The sequence below is a fragment of the Equus quagga genome, chromosome 7 (assembly GCF_021613505.1).
Source record: "Equus quagga isolate Etosha38 chromosome 7, UCLA_HA_Equagga_1.0, whole genome shotgun sequence".
Lineage (NCBI taxonomy): Eukaryota > Metazoa > Chordata > Mammalia > Perissodactyla > Equidae > Equus > Equus quagga.
The window spans coordinates 100,890,249-100,912,043 of NC_060273.1; the positions used below are offsets into that span (position 1 = coordinate 100,890,249).

Genomic DNA, 21,795 nt, shown 5'->3' on the forward strand with positions numbered 1-21,795 from the left:
CCAAGAGCAGTGCTGATCAAGGAAGCAAAATTTGGGGGAAATTACTATAGGGAAGATGAATCTGGAAAAAAAGATATTACACGTATCTCACTCATAATAGAATTTTTTTTAAGAGGCCATTTACCCTCTGTTCACAAGTACAGAGATAAACGTAAGAACTCACTAACAATAAATTAAAGGTGCACAAGAAAACAACCTTCACTAGGATTTCCTCCCATGTCTGGTAATATTTTCTAAGAATATAGGCAAATATATTCATACAACCAAAGAGAAAAGATGTTAACAACTTAATCTTCACATTTAAAGTATTACAAAGAAATATTAAAGAAATCAATACTCTGTTCCTTATTAACAGACTAGATTTCCCAAAGAGCCTCATGTGCAGATCCTGAGTTCGAACTAACTTTAAAATATACTCACTTATAAAAATCCTAAAGTGTCTTTTCCAAGTACATTTGGCTGGGGGGGGGCGGGGGGGAAGGGACATATTTATTTTATGTATAGCATAAATGTATACTATATTATATGTATGTATGTGACTAAGATAATGAACCCCTATATTGTGCAACGAACAAGTCAAAATTTATAAATCTAAGTGAATGCGATTTACAGCAGTCATTAAGCAACCACCAATTGCTTCTTCCACTGAACAGCATTTTTGATAATCCTTTTTTCTAGCAACCTTTACAGACAGATTGAACTACAAAAAACAAATCCATTGGTTTTTAGTCTTTATCACCCAGTTTGATCACTTACACTATTCCCTAGCTATGTTGCTAAATGTTTTTGATTATTTCCAAGTTTCGAATCAAAAAATTACTTTTAAATTATAAGAATAATGTAACATTCCAATAGGGGAATGAAAAGTAAAAGCAGGACAAATGTATGTACAATCATCTACATTTCAATATAGAAAAACTTTGGAGAAAAGGAGCTTAAACTGCACATACACTAAGAACAAAATGTATTAACACACGCAACTTTGATGGCATTACCTAAGATATAAAACTTAACTCTTCTATATGGCATTCAAGATCTGGTCACTGCTCACCTGCACAACCTCTTCTATCACTCCACGAGTCTTTACCCTCAGCAATACCTAATTCTTGGAACTATCCTAAATTGTCATCCACACACTATATCTACTTTCCCCTTCTCTTGTCCATCTAGCAAACTCCTAATTCATCTTCCATAACTTACAAACAGTGCCTCTCCTATATAGGTACACCAGACTCCTCCAAACAGATTTATATACTCTTTCAGACTCCCACTCCATTACAGCAACTATCTGATTTTTACTATTATTGTCTATAAATTCTTCCAAATTAGTTCACTGAGATAATGTACAATATCTTTGCATATTCTTATTCTCATAGTCTAGCAAACTGTCTGGCATATACTGATAGTGCCATAGTTATAGTTATAATTTATCTTTTAAATGATTACATAGGTTCCTATTCCTGGTAAGACAGAGCAAGCACACTTCACTTTGTCCCTCCTATGAAATGCAGCTATAACATCTGGACAAAATGAATGGAGCAGCTATTTGAGAACTGTGAAAAGTAAATAATAACAGGAAGACTGGGGGCGACAACCAGTATTCAAAAAGAATTTACCATTTTTCCACCCTCTAGTATCCCCTGGCTCGACTAGGGGTTGGAAGTGGGCACCAGCAGGGACAGAGAAAGCTCCAGAAACTCTCTGGTTCTGCCTGAACGATCTAGAAAGGAAGCCAAAAGGGTCTGCTCAGAGACAGTGGGGGAAACTCCCCATTTTTCTCTTTTCTCTGTTCTCTCATGTCCCAAACCCCAAGCAATGCCATCATGGTTACAGAGGTGGCAGCAATAGTGGCTGTAACAGGGACCCAAAGAGGCTACAACCCTGAGAAACAGGAACCTTCCTCTCCAATCACAAGAGCTGGCTAGCCCCAAAAGAGTAGGGCCAACCTCCACTCTTTTTTTCTTTTATCCTCCAGCCACTTGGTCCCAGACATGGGCAGAGTCACATGAAGTGCGTGGCAGAGTGGCTTCTGGCCACAGGACCAAAAAAGGGAGACACAAGGAAATGAGAAGTACCAGGGAGAGAGTAGAGGAACAGCTCAGGAAAATGGCCCCAAGAAATTTTTTATGAACTCTGGGCTCAACCTCGAGCTGCACAAGCTTGAATTAGACTATAAACAGCACACCACAGACTTTGTGAACTGAACTACGACAGAAACCACTGCCCAAGTCTCAGACTGACCACCGGGAGGTATACACAGGACAAACAGCACTTTGTTCTCCCCATAATCAATAAAAGTCTTATTGTCTGCCTTTGTTTTCTCTACACTTGTCACTAATTCAACCTTCCTAAATTTTTTTCTCAAGATATTAATTCATATGCATCAGTTTCATCTTGAAGACTATCCTTGAGCCTTCTGATCTGTATCAATCTGGACTGGATGCTGTCTACACCTGATACACATCTGTCTTCTTATGCTGTCTTTTCACTAGCATCCTATGGTTCCCTGCCTTTATCCTATATAGCTCTCGTGTTTCTTGCATCCTGTCTTCTTCCTCTTAATTTACATCCTTGTTTTCATGAAGTACATCCTCTCATACCTTCTCAAGGAAGGATGCAGGAGAGATAAATATTGACATATATATCTGAAAATATGTTTACTCTATCCTTACACTTGATAGTTTAGCTGGGTAAAGAAGTCTAGCTTGGAAAACACTTTCCGTCACAATTCTGATGTGAAGACAGTGCTCTCTCCTGTCAGCCTCCAATTTTTTTTTTTTTAAAGATTTTTTTATTTTTCCTTTTTCTCCCCAGAGTCCCCTGGTACATGGTTGTATATTTTTAGTTGTGGGTCCTTCTAGTTGTGGCATGTGGGATGCCACCTCAGCATGGCCTGATGAGCAGTACCATGTCCGCAACCAGGATCCAAACCGCAAAACCCTGGGCCGTCAAAGCAGAGGGCGCGAACTTAACCACTCGGCCACGGGGCCGGTCCTCCAATTTTGATTTTGAGAAAATTAAAGCCATTCAGATTCTTCATCCTTTGTATATCTGTTTTTTTCAGTCTGGAAACTTCTAGGTTCTTCCTCCTGTCCCCAGTGTTCTGAAATTTCTCAATGACTATTCTTTATCCACTCTACCAGCCATTCAGTGGGCCTTACCTATTTGGAAGTTCACATCCTTCAGTGCTGAAGAACATCATGGACTGATCCTCATGATTTTTTACTTTTCTCTGATACTTCTTACTCTAATTCTCTCTACACACACATTTTCTGGGAAACGTTCTTAACTTTATCTTGTAAGCCATCTTTTGAAGTTTTTGTTTCTGCTCTCATATTTTTAATTTCCAAATGCTCTTTTTAATTGTTTAAATTATGCTTTTATAGATTATCCTGTTATTTCATAGTTGTAAAAATCTAAGAAGATCAATGCAGTTTTAAGTTTCATTCTACCTGCATAATTTGATTCTTCCCATAGCTTTTTTTCTGTTAGTTTTATCTTTCATGTAAAGAACCCTATTTCTGATGTTCATATTCAAGTGTGACAGATCATAAAGCTATTTAAGAGGGTTGCCAAACTGAGGCACCGTTTAAGGTTTTCAGGCTGAGCCATTTAATTGAGGAACCTCCAATATCGGTATCTTTCCTCATGAGCTAGTCAGATCGCCTAGAGAAGAACCATCTAATCTCCTACCCGGAAGGTAAAGGCCAGCCTGTCATATTCTAAGAGCTGAGCAGGGGAAAAGGGCTGAGGGTTTTCAGTATGGATATAGGATGTATAAATTCACTTCTGCCATTTTCCAGTATTCTTTTATTCTGGAGTAGACTGACACTACTCCAGTAGTCTCTCATTCAGGTCTACCAACTCTGCTAAAGCATATACCACTTTCTGTTCTGCTTTAGAGTTCCCAAATTTTATTGCTCATCTCTTCACTTATTCTTCCTTTCCTTGTAAGTTTATGCATTTAAAATTTAAAAAACAAAAAACTTCACTCTTTGAGTAGATGTTTGCATTCAATCTACTATCTTTACCTAGAAATTCCCACTTCAACAAATTTCTAGAGGACACTAACCACAACCTAAAACGTGGTAAGAAAATGCCTAGAACAAAGAGAAATCCAATCTCATAGCCATCCCAATCCAGAAAAGTCCCCAAGCAAAGAAAGGTAAGCTGGAGGATGAGAATAAGAAAAAGGACCAAAAAATGGGAAACACCAGCCAAAGTGTGTGCCAAAGTCTGTCTACGTTTACGTAATAGAAGAATGTCTACTCCTCTTTCGCTCCGTTGACAGTCAGGAGTTTCTCCCACAAGAATGGGGGAGGGGAGAACACCACCTGAGGCTCTTTTCTAACTTTAACAGAGAGGTTTGGATACTGGCACCCCAAAGCAAAATTCCCACACAGTGGTTTTCAAGGGTCCCCCAGTATAAGAGTCAGCTCCCTACCTACCCACATAAAGGAGAACCCTGGCAATAAGGCCCTCTATGGCCTCATCTTAAAGATAAAAAGGCAACCAAGAGGAGCCAGCCTGGTGGCGTAATGGTTAAGTTTGCACACTGCTTCAGTGGCCTGGGGTTCATGGGTTCAGATCCTGGGTGCAGAGCTATGTACCATTCAACAAGCCATGCTGAGATGGCGACCCACATACAAAACAGGAAGATTAGCACAGATGTTAGCTCAGGGCCAATCTTCCTCACCAAAAAAAAAAAAGAGGCAACCAACAATCACCTAACATCTAAGAAAATTCTGGGGCATGACAAAAAATGAAATAAATTAAAAAACTGGCCTTGAAGAAATGATAGTTTTGAGAATATCTCCTGGAACCTTGTTACTCAAAGTGTGGACCTTGGACCACCTGAGAGCCTAAGTATAAGAAGAAAAACAGACATTTCAGCCATATAAGGACTCAGAAAGGTTACTTCCTAATGACCCCCTCAAAGGAATGTACTTTAGAATGTTTACCAGCAAAACAAGAATGAAAACCAAGAAAGCATAAAACATGAGATTCAAGAGAGAATAGTCCATCCTGGGAGAGCTGTGAAAGGGAATTCTATGCCAGTTGTTTGGCAAGTCTAGGAAGCAACCAGTCCAGACTAGATTAGGAGACTGGAGGTCTCCAAGAGGGCACTCTCCAGGAAAAAAAGAGTTCTGCAGAAGGTATAATTGAGGGTACAACCGAGGATATATAATAAAGGAGGAGATGGGAGAAAAAAGGCAGCTAGAAATTTTATGTGTGTTGGGAGGGGGGTAGATGTACAAGACAATCATAGTTTAAATGTGAAATAAAAAGCCAAAACTAGAACAGAAAGACAATCCAAAAAAAAAAAAGGATTTCAGGAATAGCTAGAAGGAATCAGGGAATAATGAAGAAAGTATATGCTTCTTTCACCAAAAAGAAAGAAAAAAAAACTAAAATGCAGCATCATTTTGACGAATTTGTAGAATGTAAGAAAGGAAAATTCATTTGGACATCCTCTTTTCAAGATCCTTACAAAGGAACCATAACTATGGCCTGAAGGAAAAGAAAATCCTAGACACTGTAGCCTTGCCCTTACTGTGAAAAATAGGTACACAGTGATACAGTATAACAAATGCTATCATTATTCAGCTTTTGCAATCAAACGACAGTCAAAAAGTATAGCAGACTTCTTAAGGTTACAAAATGGAATGTAAAGCATTATCAATCTTTATTTTTATTTTAAGTTCATCAGGATAGAAACCCAAGGAATGAGAGAAAGAAATGAAAGAAAAGAGAGGGCACTAATTGCCTCAACTAATCAAACAGAGACTCCAGAGATACTGTCTCTAAGTTCATAAAACAGAAATATAATTTTAAGTATATTAAAGTCACAAAGGTAACCAATGAAACAATTTAAAATAGTGATATAATTGCACTGGAAGCAGGACAAGGGCAACAGTAAGTGTGGCAAACTAAACCCTTACGTAGTATCTACAAAGGTAATCTAAATCCTCAATCTACTACCTAAAGTTGATAAAACAAGAAATTGGTGCAAGCATGTCTTAAAATATTAAAGTATCCACCAGAAGAATTCAACACAAAACAGTTAAGGGTCCGGAGAGCAGAAATAGGATAAAAAAGGTTAGGACAAGAGACTATTGCTTTTCATTTATAAATTCATCTGTACTGTTTGATTTTTTTTTAAACCTTACATGAGTATAGCTTTTTAATATTTAAAAGCTGACTTCTTTAAGAAACTTTAAAAAGAAAAAGGAAATTTTGATACACAAAAAGTACACAATTCTTTCATTCTGTGAATGCTTTTGATCTGTTTTAAAGATTTAAAAGTGTGTGTATATACATATATGTATATAGTAATAGTTGAAATAAATGCTTTCCACAACAATTTGTTATGGGAAAAATTTTCCCACCTCACAAAATGTCATCTCTTCAGTGTTCCCACAGATAGAAAGAACATCAGCACAAGGACTGCAATTAGTACAAAAATGTTTCAGTAAAACTGAACACTAAAACGACAAGCTAAAGATAAGCACAAATTATTTAATTAACCTATGCGATCACCAAAATAGCAGCGACATTAGTTGCCAGAAAATATCTTTCTCCTTTTAACACTAGAATGGCCTCACCATTTAATTCTTAAAGGGGCTTTAAAAAAAACTCCAAGCACTTCTATAAAAGAGAAACAACTTACCAAATTGTAGTTTTCAGTATTTACTTTTAAAACATACTTTTTAATTCTTTACTATTAGCCATTTTAAACAGTACTGAAAAACTCTGTATCTGACTTTTAATGTCAAAAATCATGGTGCACCAAAGGCAAGTATCACCATAAAATCAAGCACATTTACTTTTTTATATATACATACATGTTTTATTATGAAGCAATTTTGTTCACTAGAACATTTCAGACAAGAGTCTTCCCTTCCTCTCCTCTAATACCATTCCACCCAGAAGTAACCAGTGTTATCAGTCTGGTATACATAGTTTCAGACTTTTCCTGTGCATACATACACAAATATATATACACAAAACATTTAAAAATTTGTTTTAACAAAAGGCATCAAATGACTAAGCATTATATTCAACAGTATACTGTGTTCATCTTTTCAAGACACAAATATGTTCCCTGTTTACTAGTTGCTAATTGCCTCTGGCATTTTTAATGGCTGCATAGTATTCCAGTAAATTAAATGTTGCATATTAAACCATCTGAAAAATAACATTCCGTATCTTAAGTTACAAGCAGTCCAATGATTACAAAGGCACATCTTGGAAACTTAAGTGCTCTAATTTTTCACATCAAAATCACTGTCAAGTTTTACATTTCTCCAAAACATATTAATATATTGACTAAAGTAGGCAAGATTAGCAGGAATATGTAATTTATCAAAAGTCAAAATAACAAAAAACAAAAAAACCTCTTAAACACACTAATTATAAGCAGTAGAACTGGGGAAAACATAAAAGGAGTAAAAACAAGAGTCAAGACCAAACTCATAAATCAAGAGCAAAGCAGCACAGAAAAATTAACCTTTTTCAACTTAAGCTTTATCTTTATATATATTAAACATAAATTCTAAGTGTAAAAGTTTCTTTAAAAGCCCACAATCGAAAGCCTGAATTGTTAACATTAAAAATCTTTAAATTGGGGCCGGCCTGGTGGTGTAGTGGTTCAGTTTGCAAGCTCTGCTTTGGCAGCCAGGGGTTCGTGGGTTTGGATCCCAGGCACAGACCTACACACCACTCATCAAGCCATGCTGGGGCGGCGTCCCACATACAAAACAGAGGAAGACTGGCACAGGTGTCAGCTGAGGGCCAACATCCCTCACAAAAAAAAAAAAACCTTTAAATTAATTAATAAAGATGTTATAAATATTAACTGGAAAACGGTATTACTTTAGAAACTTAAAATTTTAAGAAATGGTTTTTTGATTTTATTACTAGTTTATCAAGTAGCTAGCCCTAATTCTTAAAAATATCATTCTTATTTATATAGCCAAAACAATAATTGCAAAAAAAATTTCTTAAAGGAAAAAAAATGTTATTCTATTCCAAAAGATTTGTAAAAAATAGCTTAAATACACTCACTGGAAAACCAAGTAAGAATCTTTATTTAACACTCAACAGATGTTTAACATATTGTTTACAAAATACACCATAATTATTTTGTGAGTAAAAATGTCCCACTCATAAAATCAATTACCTTCATAATGTCTGATATGAGTTCTCTAAATGATGTAATCCTCTGTAACACACAAAATAAATCTCACACTGCTAGGAAGATTAGTTTAGATGTCTGTTAAAAAGTATAAGATCACCCATCTTCTCCCAAATCAACCTATATCTCTATTAATCCATATATAATTATTGCGTGCCTTTCCAAATACTCATCTTCAATACTTTTTCAAACTATAAAATGCGCATCCTTTTAAAAATCTTGGAATGATAAGTAAATAAAATCATAATCCCACTTTTGGTACATGTTCTTCTAGTCATTTATCCACACAGACACACAAACATCAAATCTCTTTTTTTCTTATGAAATCTGGGATCAGAGACAGCGTCTTTTAAGTGGTTCATTTGAATCTATCATATTCCAAAAGTTATAAGAATACTATCACCAAAGTACAGTGACATTAATTCGTATCAGTTGCAAATTAGCCTACTTACTCTACACGTAATTTTCTTTTGTGAGGTATAAAATGTTAGGTTCGATTTTCTCTTACATCCACCTGGGTAGGAGAAAAACTACAAGCACTGTAGAGAACAAAGTCTAGGTTTCAAATCTGATTTTCTGACTTAGGATGAATGTGACCTTGTGTGAATTACAACCTCTCTGAATCTGTGAGACGAAAATGGAAATAACTACACCTACCAAACGGGCTGTTTTCGACGGTTAAATAAAATGATAAATGTGAAGGGAGCACCCAGTACCTGGCATACAGTCCTAACTCCACAAATCTTAGTTCTTTCCTTCCCATTAAAAAAAAAATTTTTTTTTAAAGCGTGACTGCGACACTACTAAAAGTCAGACTTTTTGACATAAATACAGTAACTATAATTGAAAAGGTGTTATTACTCGCTTGTAATTTAAATCATTTCACAACTCGTACCTACGCCCAGCGACAACTCAGGGTATTACTTCATCAAAAATCTTACTTTGGGGAAAGAAAGAATTAAGTCCGTTTCACACGTGTTTGGCTATCTGAAATCATAGCTGGAAAAAGGGAAGAATGGAGAAAATTTCTCTTGTGAAAGTATACACTGAGTTAAAACCCTGCGGTTGAGAATCTCCTTTAAGGATAATTAAGAAACGAAAAGAAAAGTAGCTCTAGACATTTTTTTCCCGCTTCCCATAAGTTTGGGATGAACTAGAGAGTAATTCTTCACCGCAATTTAGAGAACGCCACGGCCGTGGAAGCACACACGGGGCAAAGAGCAAGTTCGAAAACTGCTCCCTGCGGAGATCCGGGGACCTGGGATTCCAGGACCTGAAACCTTGGGGTCTTTCTACAGAACTGGGGGACGAGACGGGGGAAGTGGGCGGACGGTCTGTGAAAGGTCGAAAAAGCAATGGGACTGGGCAGCCGAAAAAAAGCTAAAGACCCAGGCTTTGGTGAAGCAGCTTCGCTTGCGGGAAAGCAAAACAGTTGGAGAACTAAGAAAATGAGGAAATTCCGGTGCTCGGCGAGAAAGGATGGAGGGGGGCGTGAGAAACAGGGAGGCTGCGGCGGAAGACGGGTGGTGTCGTCGGAGAGAAGGGTCGACGGGGGAAAGGGAGCCGCGGCGAGACCGGAAAGCGAGGACAAGGCTGAGGGCGGGGGAGGAGACGGGAGGCCTCCGGGGTCGGCGAATCGGAGAGAAAACCAGGAGGGGACCGCAGGGGCACGGGGCAGCGCGGGGCGCCGCGGTACCTGCAGAGATCGTCCAGGACGCTGCCGGGAATCTCCACCCGTTTAGTCTCCATGATGAGGACCCACAGCAGGAGCAGTGCATCCCGGCTCCGCGCGGCCGGGGACCGAGGGTACGGCAAGGAGACTCCGGCTCGCCGGAAAGCGGGCAGCGGCAGCGGCGGCAGCTCAGACGGAGAGCGGCAAGGGGCGGGACCCGCACACTTCCGTCCCGCTCCCTCAGCCCTGGACCCCGAGGCAGGGCCGAGGCGTGGGGCGGAGCCCCGGGAGTCACGCCCCTGCTCTGCTTGAAAGGCCCAATGGGAAGCTGGAGAATCGAAAGCCTAAGCAAGCTAAGCCAATGAAACGCTTGTTTATTGGTCCGTCGTCTCCAATCCGTCTTCAAGCTGCTCACTAGCTGCTCAGAAAACCAACTTCCCGCCGCCTCTGACGGAGCCTCGGGGTGGATATGCGCACGCGCACCATGCCTCCTTGGCACTACTAGGAAGTTTGAAGGGCTCAGGTCTTCGCTGTAGAACCCGAGACCAACATCCGGGACTTCGGCGTGACCCGTACGTCCTCTCTGTGACTGAGCCGGCGCTCCTACCTCTGCGGGGCGGGCTCGCTGGCGCCTTCAGCGCGAGCGTGCTTTCATGATTCCTGTCACCAGGTGTCCTGCACGCATACTCACCGCCGCCACCGCCACGTCCAGGCTAGGAGCTGTGCCTCCTTTCACAGCAAACCTCTGAAGAGGGTTGTCATTTTTGTGGTGGCTCACTTCTGTCTCTTCTCGGGCACCCGGCGCCGCTTTTGAAGACAAGGACTTTATCCTAGTTTCTGATACCTAGTCACATAGAAAATGTTGATTGATTGAACCTGAGCTCGGGAATCTGCGTTCCAACTCGTACACACTCACACCACTCCAATCTGCTACTCCTCATTCATTCCTCATCTTGCTTAATGGACAGAGTCCAATCCATTTGGGATCCTTGGAGAAACTCTGGATCCACCTGTTCCTCAGCTTCCTCCTTTTACCTCAAGCCCACAGGCCCACGCACACCTGCTCCGCCCCGAGTTTAGTCCGTTCTACCCTTTAATCTCCCATCTTTTCTCCGAATTTCTGTCCAAGTGCCCGCTGTCTTTACATCAGGTTCGCATTATTTCTCCTCGCTGGTGCAAGAGCTGTCTAACCAGTACCTCTGCCTCCATTCTTGGCCTGTATAACTGCCCAAGTTTTGTTCAGATGTGAACAGGTTACTATCTTTTCAGCTTCTGATAGCTCAGCCACGTCAGCTTCTGATATATGATCAAGCCCAAACTTGATATCAAAGTGCCCTGTTACCACCTATTTCACTCATCTATTTTCCATCTTTGTTTTTTTGCTCTTTATTGGAGAATTCCTCAAATTTATCTTCCATCCGTCTATAGAGTTTTTACTTTTCTAGAGTTCTGTCTTTTGAATTCAAATGTCCTATTGTTGTGGTGTCATAGCCTTGCTTCATAGATTTCTTATCCCTATGAAGATATTATTAATGCATCTTAAAAGTTGTCTTCTTCCTGAATAGTCTCTTATTCCTCTCAGCTGCTTTTTGCTATTAATTTGGTCTCCATCTGTCACATTAGAAGTTTTCTGGTGGTCCTCAACTGTTCACTCGTAGTAAAGAGTAGGGAATTAAAAAACTGGGGTCTTATGCTATAAAAGCTCATTGGAAGCTCCTAGCAGGAGGGTGGGCCTTGTTTCCTGGATGATCTGGCTGGGCTGCTGGTTGGGAACACATGGCATTGGTGTCTGTAGGTCATTCTTTCCAGCTGGTCAAATTCCCTAAAGAGAGAATCCTTGAGGCCAAACTGGAAGTATTCTAGAAGTCAAATAGGGGAGCAGAGGCTGGAGGATTCCATTTGCTTTATCTAATCCGCCTGGCACAGTACGGGTCTAGATTGGGTTTCCTAACATGCAGGCCCTGAGACAAGGATTTGAGAGCAAGTAGTTTATATGGGAGGTGATACCGGGAAAGACTGGTAGCAGAGCAGGGAAATGAGTCAAGGAAGGTAAAAAAGCCAATAAAAGGATAATTATCAAAGAAGCAATTAGCACTGTGGGCAACTGGAGCTAATCTCTGTGGGGAACTTTGGAGGCCAGTACAAAATGCACACCTCAGAGTTATCCCACTTAAGAGGTGAAGAAGATGGAGTATTTATATACTAACTTCCATCAGCCATTGGTTGAGGGCTGCTTCTGGGACCTGCATCCCAGCCTGCCAGAAAGGCAGCAAGGCAGTATCTGGTGGGCAGAAAAAGCAAAGAAATGCAGATGCTAGCAGTTGGAAGTCCAGGCAGCATGGTGTAATGGATTGGTAAGGGTGAGGGCGAGCCTCTTCAGTAGTTCTGTTTTGCTGGGTGTGCATTCTGTTTGTCCCAACAGAACTTTTTTCACTTTAGTGACTCTTTTTCTTAGTTGTCCACTTGGAGCTCAAGTCTGGTTTTCAGAGGTCTCTAAATGATGGCAGTGAAACAATGGTGGAAGGCAAAGTGGGGTTTACCCACCCACGAGGGTCCAATGGTAAAGAAACGAGCAGGTTACCAGGCACCTGCTGAAGAACCTGGAGGAAATCTTCCTGCCCCCTTCTTTCTTTGTAGCCTCCCAGCTCAGGGGCAGCTACATAACTCCTTTTTTGGTTCTTAGGGGCCAGGAAGTCCCCAAACGCTCACATAACACTAAACCAATCTCCCCCACAAAGAGTTCCAGAGACATCTGGCAGCAAACATCTTCCAGGCTACTTTCCTGCCCATTCCCCACACCACCCCTGCCTCTTCACACACACATTTCTAGGAGCTGGGCTAGTGTACAGTAGAGCAACCCTTATCGCAGTCCTCTGAGCCAGGACTTCCAAAGAACCCAAGGCCTCATCCAAACCCAAGGGCCCACACAGTTGTGGGTGAGCAGTGTGGCCTGAGAAAGGCAGAAATTTGGAATTTGGAGTTGAGGGAAAGGGAGATGCTGGGGTTTTGAATTATAATACTGACATGATTTTTTAAATAATTGAGTTGATTAAAACCTTTATACTTTTAAAATATGCTATCCCATTTAGTCTTTATAACTACACAGGATACACAGATAGAGATTAATGAGGCTTATAAAGATTAAGTGACTTATAAAGATTAAATGATTAAATCACTGTATGTAATGAAGCCAGGACTAGAATTCAGTTTTCCTGAACTCACAGCAGGAATTCTGCTTAGGGAGGATGACACAATAATAATTACTAATGTCTGTACAGCATATTATAGTATAAAATTCTTTTCAAATACAATAATCCTCACAACAAAACAAGTTGTCATAGAATTCTGAAAAAAATACTTAACGTGATTATTGCTCCCGGCAGCCCTGGCTCCGTGTCTCTACAGGTCTTTCAGCTTTGCCCTACTCCACGTGGTGGCTTTATCTTCAGGATAATGGTGAGATGGCCCTAGTAGTTCCAGACACTATATCCTGACCTGATGACATTCAATTAAAAATGGGAAAGAGAGAGAGAGAACTGTCATGCATAGGAATAGCTGATAAAGCAGCAAGTCAGAAATGAAAGAGTTAAACCTTTAATCATTACTGTTATGCTATGAGCAAGAGGTTAAAACCAAGTGAAGTGTGACTCCCTTTCTTCTATTTTCCCCATGGAACAGAGCATTGGTCAAGGGTCAGGTGAATCAGTGCAGATCCACCTGCACTGGGAATGGTCTCACCAAACAAAAGGCTTTAACAGGCTTATGGAGCCTGGGGACAGAGGGCCTGCAAGGGAAGGGCCAGGCGTGGAAAAGTACTCCTCATGCCCTCTTAAGGAGATCTCATCCGAGGAACCTAAAGAAGATCTCTGCCGGAGGCCTCGGGAAAAGAGACCTAGGACTGAAGGCCCTGGGGCTAGGAATGCAAATATGTGTAGCACTTGAGCCCGAGAGGCCTGAGTCTTGGACTGCACCACCCCTCAGAAACTGTAGTGCACCAGCTGTGCACCAAGTCTGGCTAGGGAGGGCAGTTATTCTCCTGTGAGGCCTGCCAGGTAAAGCATTTGTAATTGCCTATCATTAGACCTAAAAACTCATACAGAGGTATGAGCTAGACTCCTCAAGAACTGCTAGAGTTAAAGTGAACCCTGAAGCCTGTCCTACCTCTGAACTTACATAAACCCATACATTTCTTTTTGTTTCAGCCAAAGCTTTCTGTTACTCTGGCCCAAATCATTCCAATTGATAAGCTCCACTAGCAATCCAACGGCTCAGATCAGAAACCTAAGAGTGAACCTTGATTCCTGTCTTTCTCACACATGACCATATCCAATCCATCAGTGAGTCCTGCCCGGTCTACCTCCAAAACATATCTAAGATCCATCCCCTCTTCTCCACCTCAACTTTCCACACCGTAGTCCAAGCCACCTCATCTTTCAGTTGACTACTTCAGTATGCTCCTAACTGGTCTTCTGTCTTCCACTCTTGCCCCATTTTATTCCATCCTCCACAGCAGCAAGAGTGATCTTCTTAGAATATAAATTTGATCACATCACTCTCCTGCTTGAAAATCTTCATGACCTTAGACTAGAATCCAATTTGCATGCCATGGCCTAGGAGACTTTACCTGATGAAGCACCAGCACTCTAGCTTCATCCTATATCCCATCTTCATCTCTCTCCCGCTACACTCTAGCCACACTAGTCTTCTTCCAGTTCATCAAATACTCCAAGATTTTTCTGCATACCATTCCCTCTACCTGGAATGCTGCCCACTCCCTCCTTTTCATAATTCCCTCCTTTTCATCCCTTACATTCAGATTAAATATCACCTGTTCAGAAGTCCTTCCTTAACCATTCTGTCTAGTCTTACTGTTGTTATCTATCACATCACTTTGTTTCCTTCTTACTATGCTTCCCCAGTCTGACTTTTTTGTCAATTTTTTCCTTCTCCCTCACTATACTGTAATTACAAGAAAGCAAGGTTCTTTTCTATGGTCTTCATTGAATCCTCAGTGTTTAGAATGTCTTCATCATATGGTAGGCACTCTATAAATATTTGCTAACTAAGGAATAGGCAAATGAGTAAATTATCACCAAATATGTGCTGAGGTTACTGAGGAGGAGGTGATGAGATGCAAAATCTTATTATGATTAAGTGTGAATCTTTTAAAAGAAAAGTGAATCTATGCTTACAAATCTGTTAGAAAAGAGGAAATCATTCTAGCTCAGATGGGTTTTTGTTACTTTCACCAGAGTCCTAATTAATACAGAGCTCACTTGCTCTCTTTCTCTATGTATATATATATATACATATAATAGATATATATTATATAAATATATGTAATATATTACATAAAGATATAATAATATACATATAAACATATATACATGTATGTTAAATATAAACATATTATGTATAAACATATGTATAAAACAACTATAGACTCTAGAATATCCTCCCTTAATTTTGCCCTCCCCTCCTTCTCCTCTGCCGTGTCAAAGTCCCATGCTCTGATAAATTTGCCCAGGATGGGAGGAGGCAGTTGAAAGCTGGCAAAATGAAGTTGTCAGGCCCAAATGAACAAGCTCTAATCTAGTGGTAAATGACCTTCTTTTGCGTGAGGGACAAATCAGGAAAAAGAAAATTGTTTCCAGATTTTTCTTTTTAGAAATAATTTCTTAATTTTTAAAAATCAGAAATATAATCTCTATAATCTCTACAATCTAATCTCTATAAAACCAGAAATATAATCTCTCTATAATATAATCTCATTAATAAGAATTCTCTTATTAATTCCCTGGCACTGATGAGGGGATTTTTTTGACTAAAATTTCAGAAACTAAATTACTAACACACACACTAATTATTATGTTGAATCTTTGAATAAATTTTGTTGTTGAGCAAGCATGCTGGAGGCTTGTTTTTCTTTCTTTAATTGACCTTGTAAGCATCTTAATTGGAAAAGCTGTTTGTCTCGTAGCATCTCTTAGACTGAATTCCTTAAAAGAAGAGGTTCTGTTGAAACAATAACAAACAAAACCAAAGTACTTCTCCAATCACTCATTATTAAAATCATCAGCTTAGTTTGGCCCCATAACTGTATTCTATACAGTCTATGTGGGGCTCACAGTCTACAGCTGGTCCATCACTCTCTAAACACAGCCCCCACCTGTGGCAGGCCTGGGTGGCTCTAACTGTTCCCAGAATATACCAGGAAACCAGAATCTAAAACACCAAAAGTCTGTTTTATATCTACCAGCAGAGGGTGTCCATTCCTTTTGTCCATTTTTAAATTTTACATTGTATTGCTGACTCATGTTTTTAGCATAAGAGCAGGACTTAAAAACTAAGCCTTTTGCCATAGGTAGGAGTCTACTTCTAAGGAGTTAGGGTAATTAAGTTATTTTCTGGTTAAATGATTCAGATCTCCGAAAAACCCTTTCCCACATAATGAAACCTCCCTCTTAAAGTTGGCCTTCTCATCTCTATTCTGTAGTTATGTAGCACTGCCAAATGGTGATATCATCTCAATCTACACATCAGTTTTATTAAATTACCACAGACTTGGTGGCTTAAACAGTACAAATTTATTATCTTATGGTTCTATAGGTTATAGAAGCCCACACAGATCTCACTGGGCTAAAATCAAGATATTGGCAAGGTTGTGTTCCCTACTGGAAATTCTAAGGGGGATCAGTTTCCCTGCACTTCCACCTTCTAGAGTCACCTGCATTCTTTGGCCCATGCCTCCCTTCCTCCATCTTCCAAACAAGCAATGGCAGGTCAATTCCTTCTTACACTGCATCACTCTGAACTTCTTTCATAGTCCCATCTCCTCGTGACTCACTCCTTCTGCCTCCTCTTACATCTTTAAGGACCCTTCTGATTATATTGGGTCCACCCAGATAACCCAGGACAATCTCTCTATCTTAAAACCAGCTGATTAGCAACCTTAATTGCATCTGCAACCTTAGTTCCCCTTTTGCATTAATACAGATTCTGGGAATTAGGAGGGACATCTCTGAGGGCAGTATTCTGTTTGTCGCACTCTGTATTCTTGCTCTGTAGCCTTTCTCTATGTCCACCCATCCCCTCACTTCTATTTCCAGGAATCATTGACATACAAAATTTTATGGTATCCAAAAATTGCTAGTTTTAGTAAATTGAATTTATAGTTTTATCTCCTTTGTTCATTGTGCATAGGATTATCTAGTTTAAGAATAACCTTTATTTTAGAGTAAAATAACGTCTGGGATTTGCTTTAAAATAATCCACAAGGGGAAAAAATTGCAAGGCAAATAGATAAAATAAGGTTGGCGAAAGGGTAATAATTGTTGAAGTGGGTGATGAATACATTGAGTTTATTTATATTCTTTTCTTTTGTATATATTTTCAAATGTAATAACCATAAATAAACCATAATAAAAAGTTTTTAAAAATTGAGAGCTTCTTACTGAAAATTCAATTGACTTTCCTCTTCTTGTTTCTTTAGTATTTGATAGTAAAAAAATTGATAAGAATAGTCAAAACTGCCCCCTAAATATGTCATTGTTAAATGCGCTAATTTGAAATGAAATTGACTTTTAAAAACTTTATTGAGATATAATTTACAATGAAATGCTCTTGACTTCTTGTAAAATTAAACTTTTTAATTTGAGAAAATTGTATTCATATCTAGTTGTAAGAAGGAGAACTGGTGTACCCTTTACCCAGTTTCCTGTAACATTTTATAAAACCATAGCAGGATATCACAACCAGAATATTGACATTGAAGTAGTCAAGACGCATAACATTTTCATCACCATAAGGATCCTTCATGTTGCCCTTTTATAGTCAGCATTTTCTACCTGGGTGTCAGATATTTATTATATGTTCCAAATGAAGAATTTTCCTCTCAGCTTTGTTTGGGAGCTTATTAGCAATTGCTTAAAATGACCAAAACCTGTTTTTTAGGACTGTCAAACATACTGCCTGATATAATCCTAAAATAGTGCTGACTAAATTTTAGGAACCATAGATAGACTATCAAATATGAGCACAAATAAGGGATTGAGAGCAGTGCGCAGGATGGCAGAGTGGCGTCCTGGAACTTCAAGGTCAAAGCAGCATGGAGGGGAGGCAGGGCCGTCAGTGTTAGCCGCTTTGATGGCTACAAGGCATCAATCATGTGACAGATACACTACTGCCAGCTGCCTCCTCCAACATCCAGTCTCCTCCTTCCTCTCAGATGAAGGACTCATTTAAAAGCCTGTATTTCCTGGGCCCTCTCTCAGCTATAAGTGACTAGATGTGGCAACTCTGTTTGGCCAAGGAGGTGTAGCCGACGGTAGTCTAGGACCTCTGGGAAGTCTCTAAAGAAAGTGCCAAGCTCTTCTTCACTTCTTTCTCTTTACTCCTTCCTGCGTCCAATAATTGGCCCTCTGGTCAGAGAAGCAAAATAGAAGATGCCATGGTCTCTGATGAACTTGAAGCCACCAAATCAACCCTGGAGTGCCTATCTCTAGACTTCTTTTACTGAGAGAGAGTGATAAACTTCTATCGTGTTTAAGCCATGATATTGGGATCTTTTCTGTTATATGTAGACAGTAGCCCAAACTGATATAAGCAGTCTTCTCCTAATCTAGAGGCAAAGGCAGCTCTCAGTTGAGGCTTAAGACTGTGCTTTTGATTTAGAAAAAAACTTTTCAATAGGCCTTTTGTTCATATAAAATTGAAGGCCCGAAACAATTACAGACTGAAGAGTTTGAGACAACTGGAAGGTGAAGAGCTCTGCGAAATGATGCAAAATTTTATCTTCCTTTGAGTAGAGTTGAGGCTCTGCAGAAAGAGGATCATGATGTTGGAGGATGGGAGAAGAAGCAGGGAGTAAGGATTTCCTCTCTTTTTAGAAGGAAACAAAAGGGTATAGTGAAGGGCCTGCACCCTGGGTAGAGTTTAAGGTCAGGATGCCCCCATCTATCATCTAGTCTGTCAGAGAGGTTCCTCCCACCAGGGGCCTAAAGATGCGACAGCCAAAGCAGCAGCTTCTGCAGAGATGGATCTAGAAGCCAGGATATCAGTATATATTAATTTTAAGGTGGACTTATTTTTCTTTTCTGCACAGTAATTTTCTTTGCTAATATCCAAGTGTAGTGAGCATCTGTCTTTTTTCTTTTTTTTTTTTTTTCCACTTCTCAGCATCCATATTCCCTCTGGTAACATGAAACTATATTTCCTTCAGGAGCAACTCCTCCCCAACTCTCAACTATGTGTTTTGGGTGGGTTTGATTTCTCTCCCCCAAACCATTCACCCTAGCACCCAATTTCCAAGAGCATTTGTCACAGTGATTATTTAAGGAATATGCTAGGAACCCAAGCCCAGCTCAAAAGACCCAATACTAGGATGTTTGCTGGACTTACTGGGAAAGAAGTGCCTTCTTTCTGCTCAGTTTGTTAAAGCTCTAGGAACATAAGCCTGGAGATTCTGTGTCTTCTCTCCTACCACTCAGGAAAGCCTGCCTGAAAATGAAACCAAAACAGAGGAAACAGGGGTAAGAGATGAAGAGAAACCAATTTTCTGATCATATTGTCTGAGCCCTGGAATCTAACTGAGCTTTAAACTAGATGCATCCCCTGGATCTTTCATTACATGAGCCAAACAAATTCTCTTTTGCTGATAGTAGTGTTGTTGCTCTTTAAAATCAGTTTGATTCGAATGTCTGCCTCTTGCAACCCTGAGTCCTAGCTAACACACTAAGTCTGATCTTGCTGTACTTTGGGGAATCAAGGGAGAGGTCTGTGCCTACATTTGGGGTATACGGCTATTAGGAGAGCAAAACAGCATAAAAAAAAGTTATAAGAGAGCAGAGGCAGGAGTGGAGCAGCAGTCCAAAACAAGAGGGTGTACCTTGGGGGTGGAGATGGGAGCTTAGACCCCAGTTCTTTGGCACTAAGCAAGAATGACCTCTGAAACCTGGAGAACTTGGGAACACTCTGATTACAATAATAAAATCAATATATTGTGAATGAAATATGATATCTGCAGAAAACTGTGTCATAGGTCCAAACGGGAAGAGCTGAATCAGACAGTTGGCTAACATTATTCACATTTCTAAAAAACAATGAGTCAACAAGGCATAGAGGGGAAAGGCTGAAAGGGATGTGAAATGCAGAATTTGGCAGCACTTTCTCTCCAAGTCCCGTAGACTGGAGACACACTGAGTAGCCAACTTGACCATCTGCTTGGCAGAACTTCCATGTAATGACTCTGATAGGACCTTTAACCTTTAAAAATTGCTCAGCTTAGGCTCCATTTCAATTCAGCATTCTTCAAGCAACCTTAAGATTACAGTTTTACATTCCTTGTAGCTTTCCATCAGCACTATTAAGGCTGATGCAGGGCCCTGCAAAGGAAATGGGGAGAGTCCGGATCAAAACCGTCTGAGAGATTGAAAAGTCAAGCCACACCTGGGAGGTCAAGTCCAAACCCCAGGTCTGGCTGCTACTACACAGAATCAGGATGTGTGGGAGGGGTGTGGAATTGGAAGGGGGGTGTTGGGTGAGGGGGCTACACTTTCTGAGTCAGAGACAGAGTAATGAAAGATCAGGTTGGAAATGAACAAAGAGATTTTAGTAACTGTTCTAACCAAACTGGAAGGGTCTGCATTGGCCTTTGTTGGCTATGGCTCTGAGAGGTTGAGCTGGTTTAAGGGGGGGGAGCCAGGTGAGCAGGAACAGGGCCCACTTCTGTTGGTTGTAGTTTTTTGCATGATAGAAGGCTCCCTGCCCACTAGGGACCAAAACTGTATTTTCATTATTGTTGGAAATACCATTTTAGAATATTATTCCCTTGTCCTAAAACTTTTGCCTCTAAAAATGCAAATGTCCATAAGGAGAGTTAATACATTAAACTTCATCACTCATGCAGACATTCTTATTGAGAAATTTCTTTTTTAAGCAAAAATTAAGTGACCTCTATCTTACTACTTAAAAAAGCTTCATTGTTTTTACTAGTAAAAGACTTTCTAGAAGTTAATTTTCTTAACTTTGAATATGAAAAATTCATGCAAATCAATGAAGGACTTACTCTGGGAATAAATAATGTATGCAATTTTTATGCTTAAAAAAAGCCCAAGCCATGATATTATTAATATGCAAAAGTGGATTGCTAATTTCCATACATTTGCCCATATATATCATTATTTTCATACAGTGGGGTATGTGAACCATAATTTTACCATTTCCAAAATTATACAAGTCTTAAAGATTATCTACCTCTGGCTTTTGAGTGCCTTTTTTTCGGAGGTATTTGTTTGGAAAAGAATGGCAAATAACGACCAGCAGGCAGATAGCCAGGTTTCAAAAGAACTGCTGGTTTGGCCTTGTTTCAGACTTTACATTAAAGTCTGTTTATTTCATTTTCTACAAAAGAGAATTTGCATTGCTAAACTTGGAATGTACAGCATGAATCCCTAATTTAGGTAAAACACCCATTCTGCCAGAGCTCCATAATTAGAAAACAACCATAAAAGCTATGCAAAAACATATGTTAGTTTTCACAAATTTAAAGCTTTATTTGCAAAGCAGCAGCCCACTCTACATAGGTGCTGCACTTATCATGAATTATTGCTTGCTCCCCCTCCCTGCTCACGTCCCCAGTCTTGATGACCTCCTCTCTCTGCCCTTCTCCTCTTCCCCTACTCAGAGCAAGTTAACGACCTCTGTGAGTCCTTGCACGCCTTCTCCCTACTCTTTTAATTAGACAAACACATTTACATTGGGATTTCCTCCTCACTGTTTTACAAAATAAATGAACCGTTATAAAATTCTCTGCATTTCCTTTTCTTGGTAAAAATACATAGTGGAAATCTCTCCAAGTCAATTGATAGAGAGCTCACTCATTCTTTTAGCTAATAGATAATATTCTGTGTTACTTAATATTCTATGA

General features: G+C 39.8%; 1 protein-coding gene across 2 annotated transcripts in view; it reads right to left on the reverse strand.

Annotated features, from left to right (window-relative positions):
• Positions 1–10,139, reverse strand: part of DCP2 (decapping mRNA 2) — a 45,011-nt gene extending 34,872 nt beyond the window's left edge. For both annotated transcript variants that reach the window (XM_046666610.1, XM_046666609.1), the window contains exon 1: positions 9,894–10,139. In XM_046666610.1, the coding sequence (XP_046522566.1) occupies positions 9,894–9,946 (53 nt within the window). In that variant the 5' untranslated portion in view covers positions 9,947–10,139. The remainder of the gene's footprint in view (positions 1–9,893) is intronic.
• Positions 10,140–21,795: the final 11,656 nt, after the last annotated feature.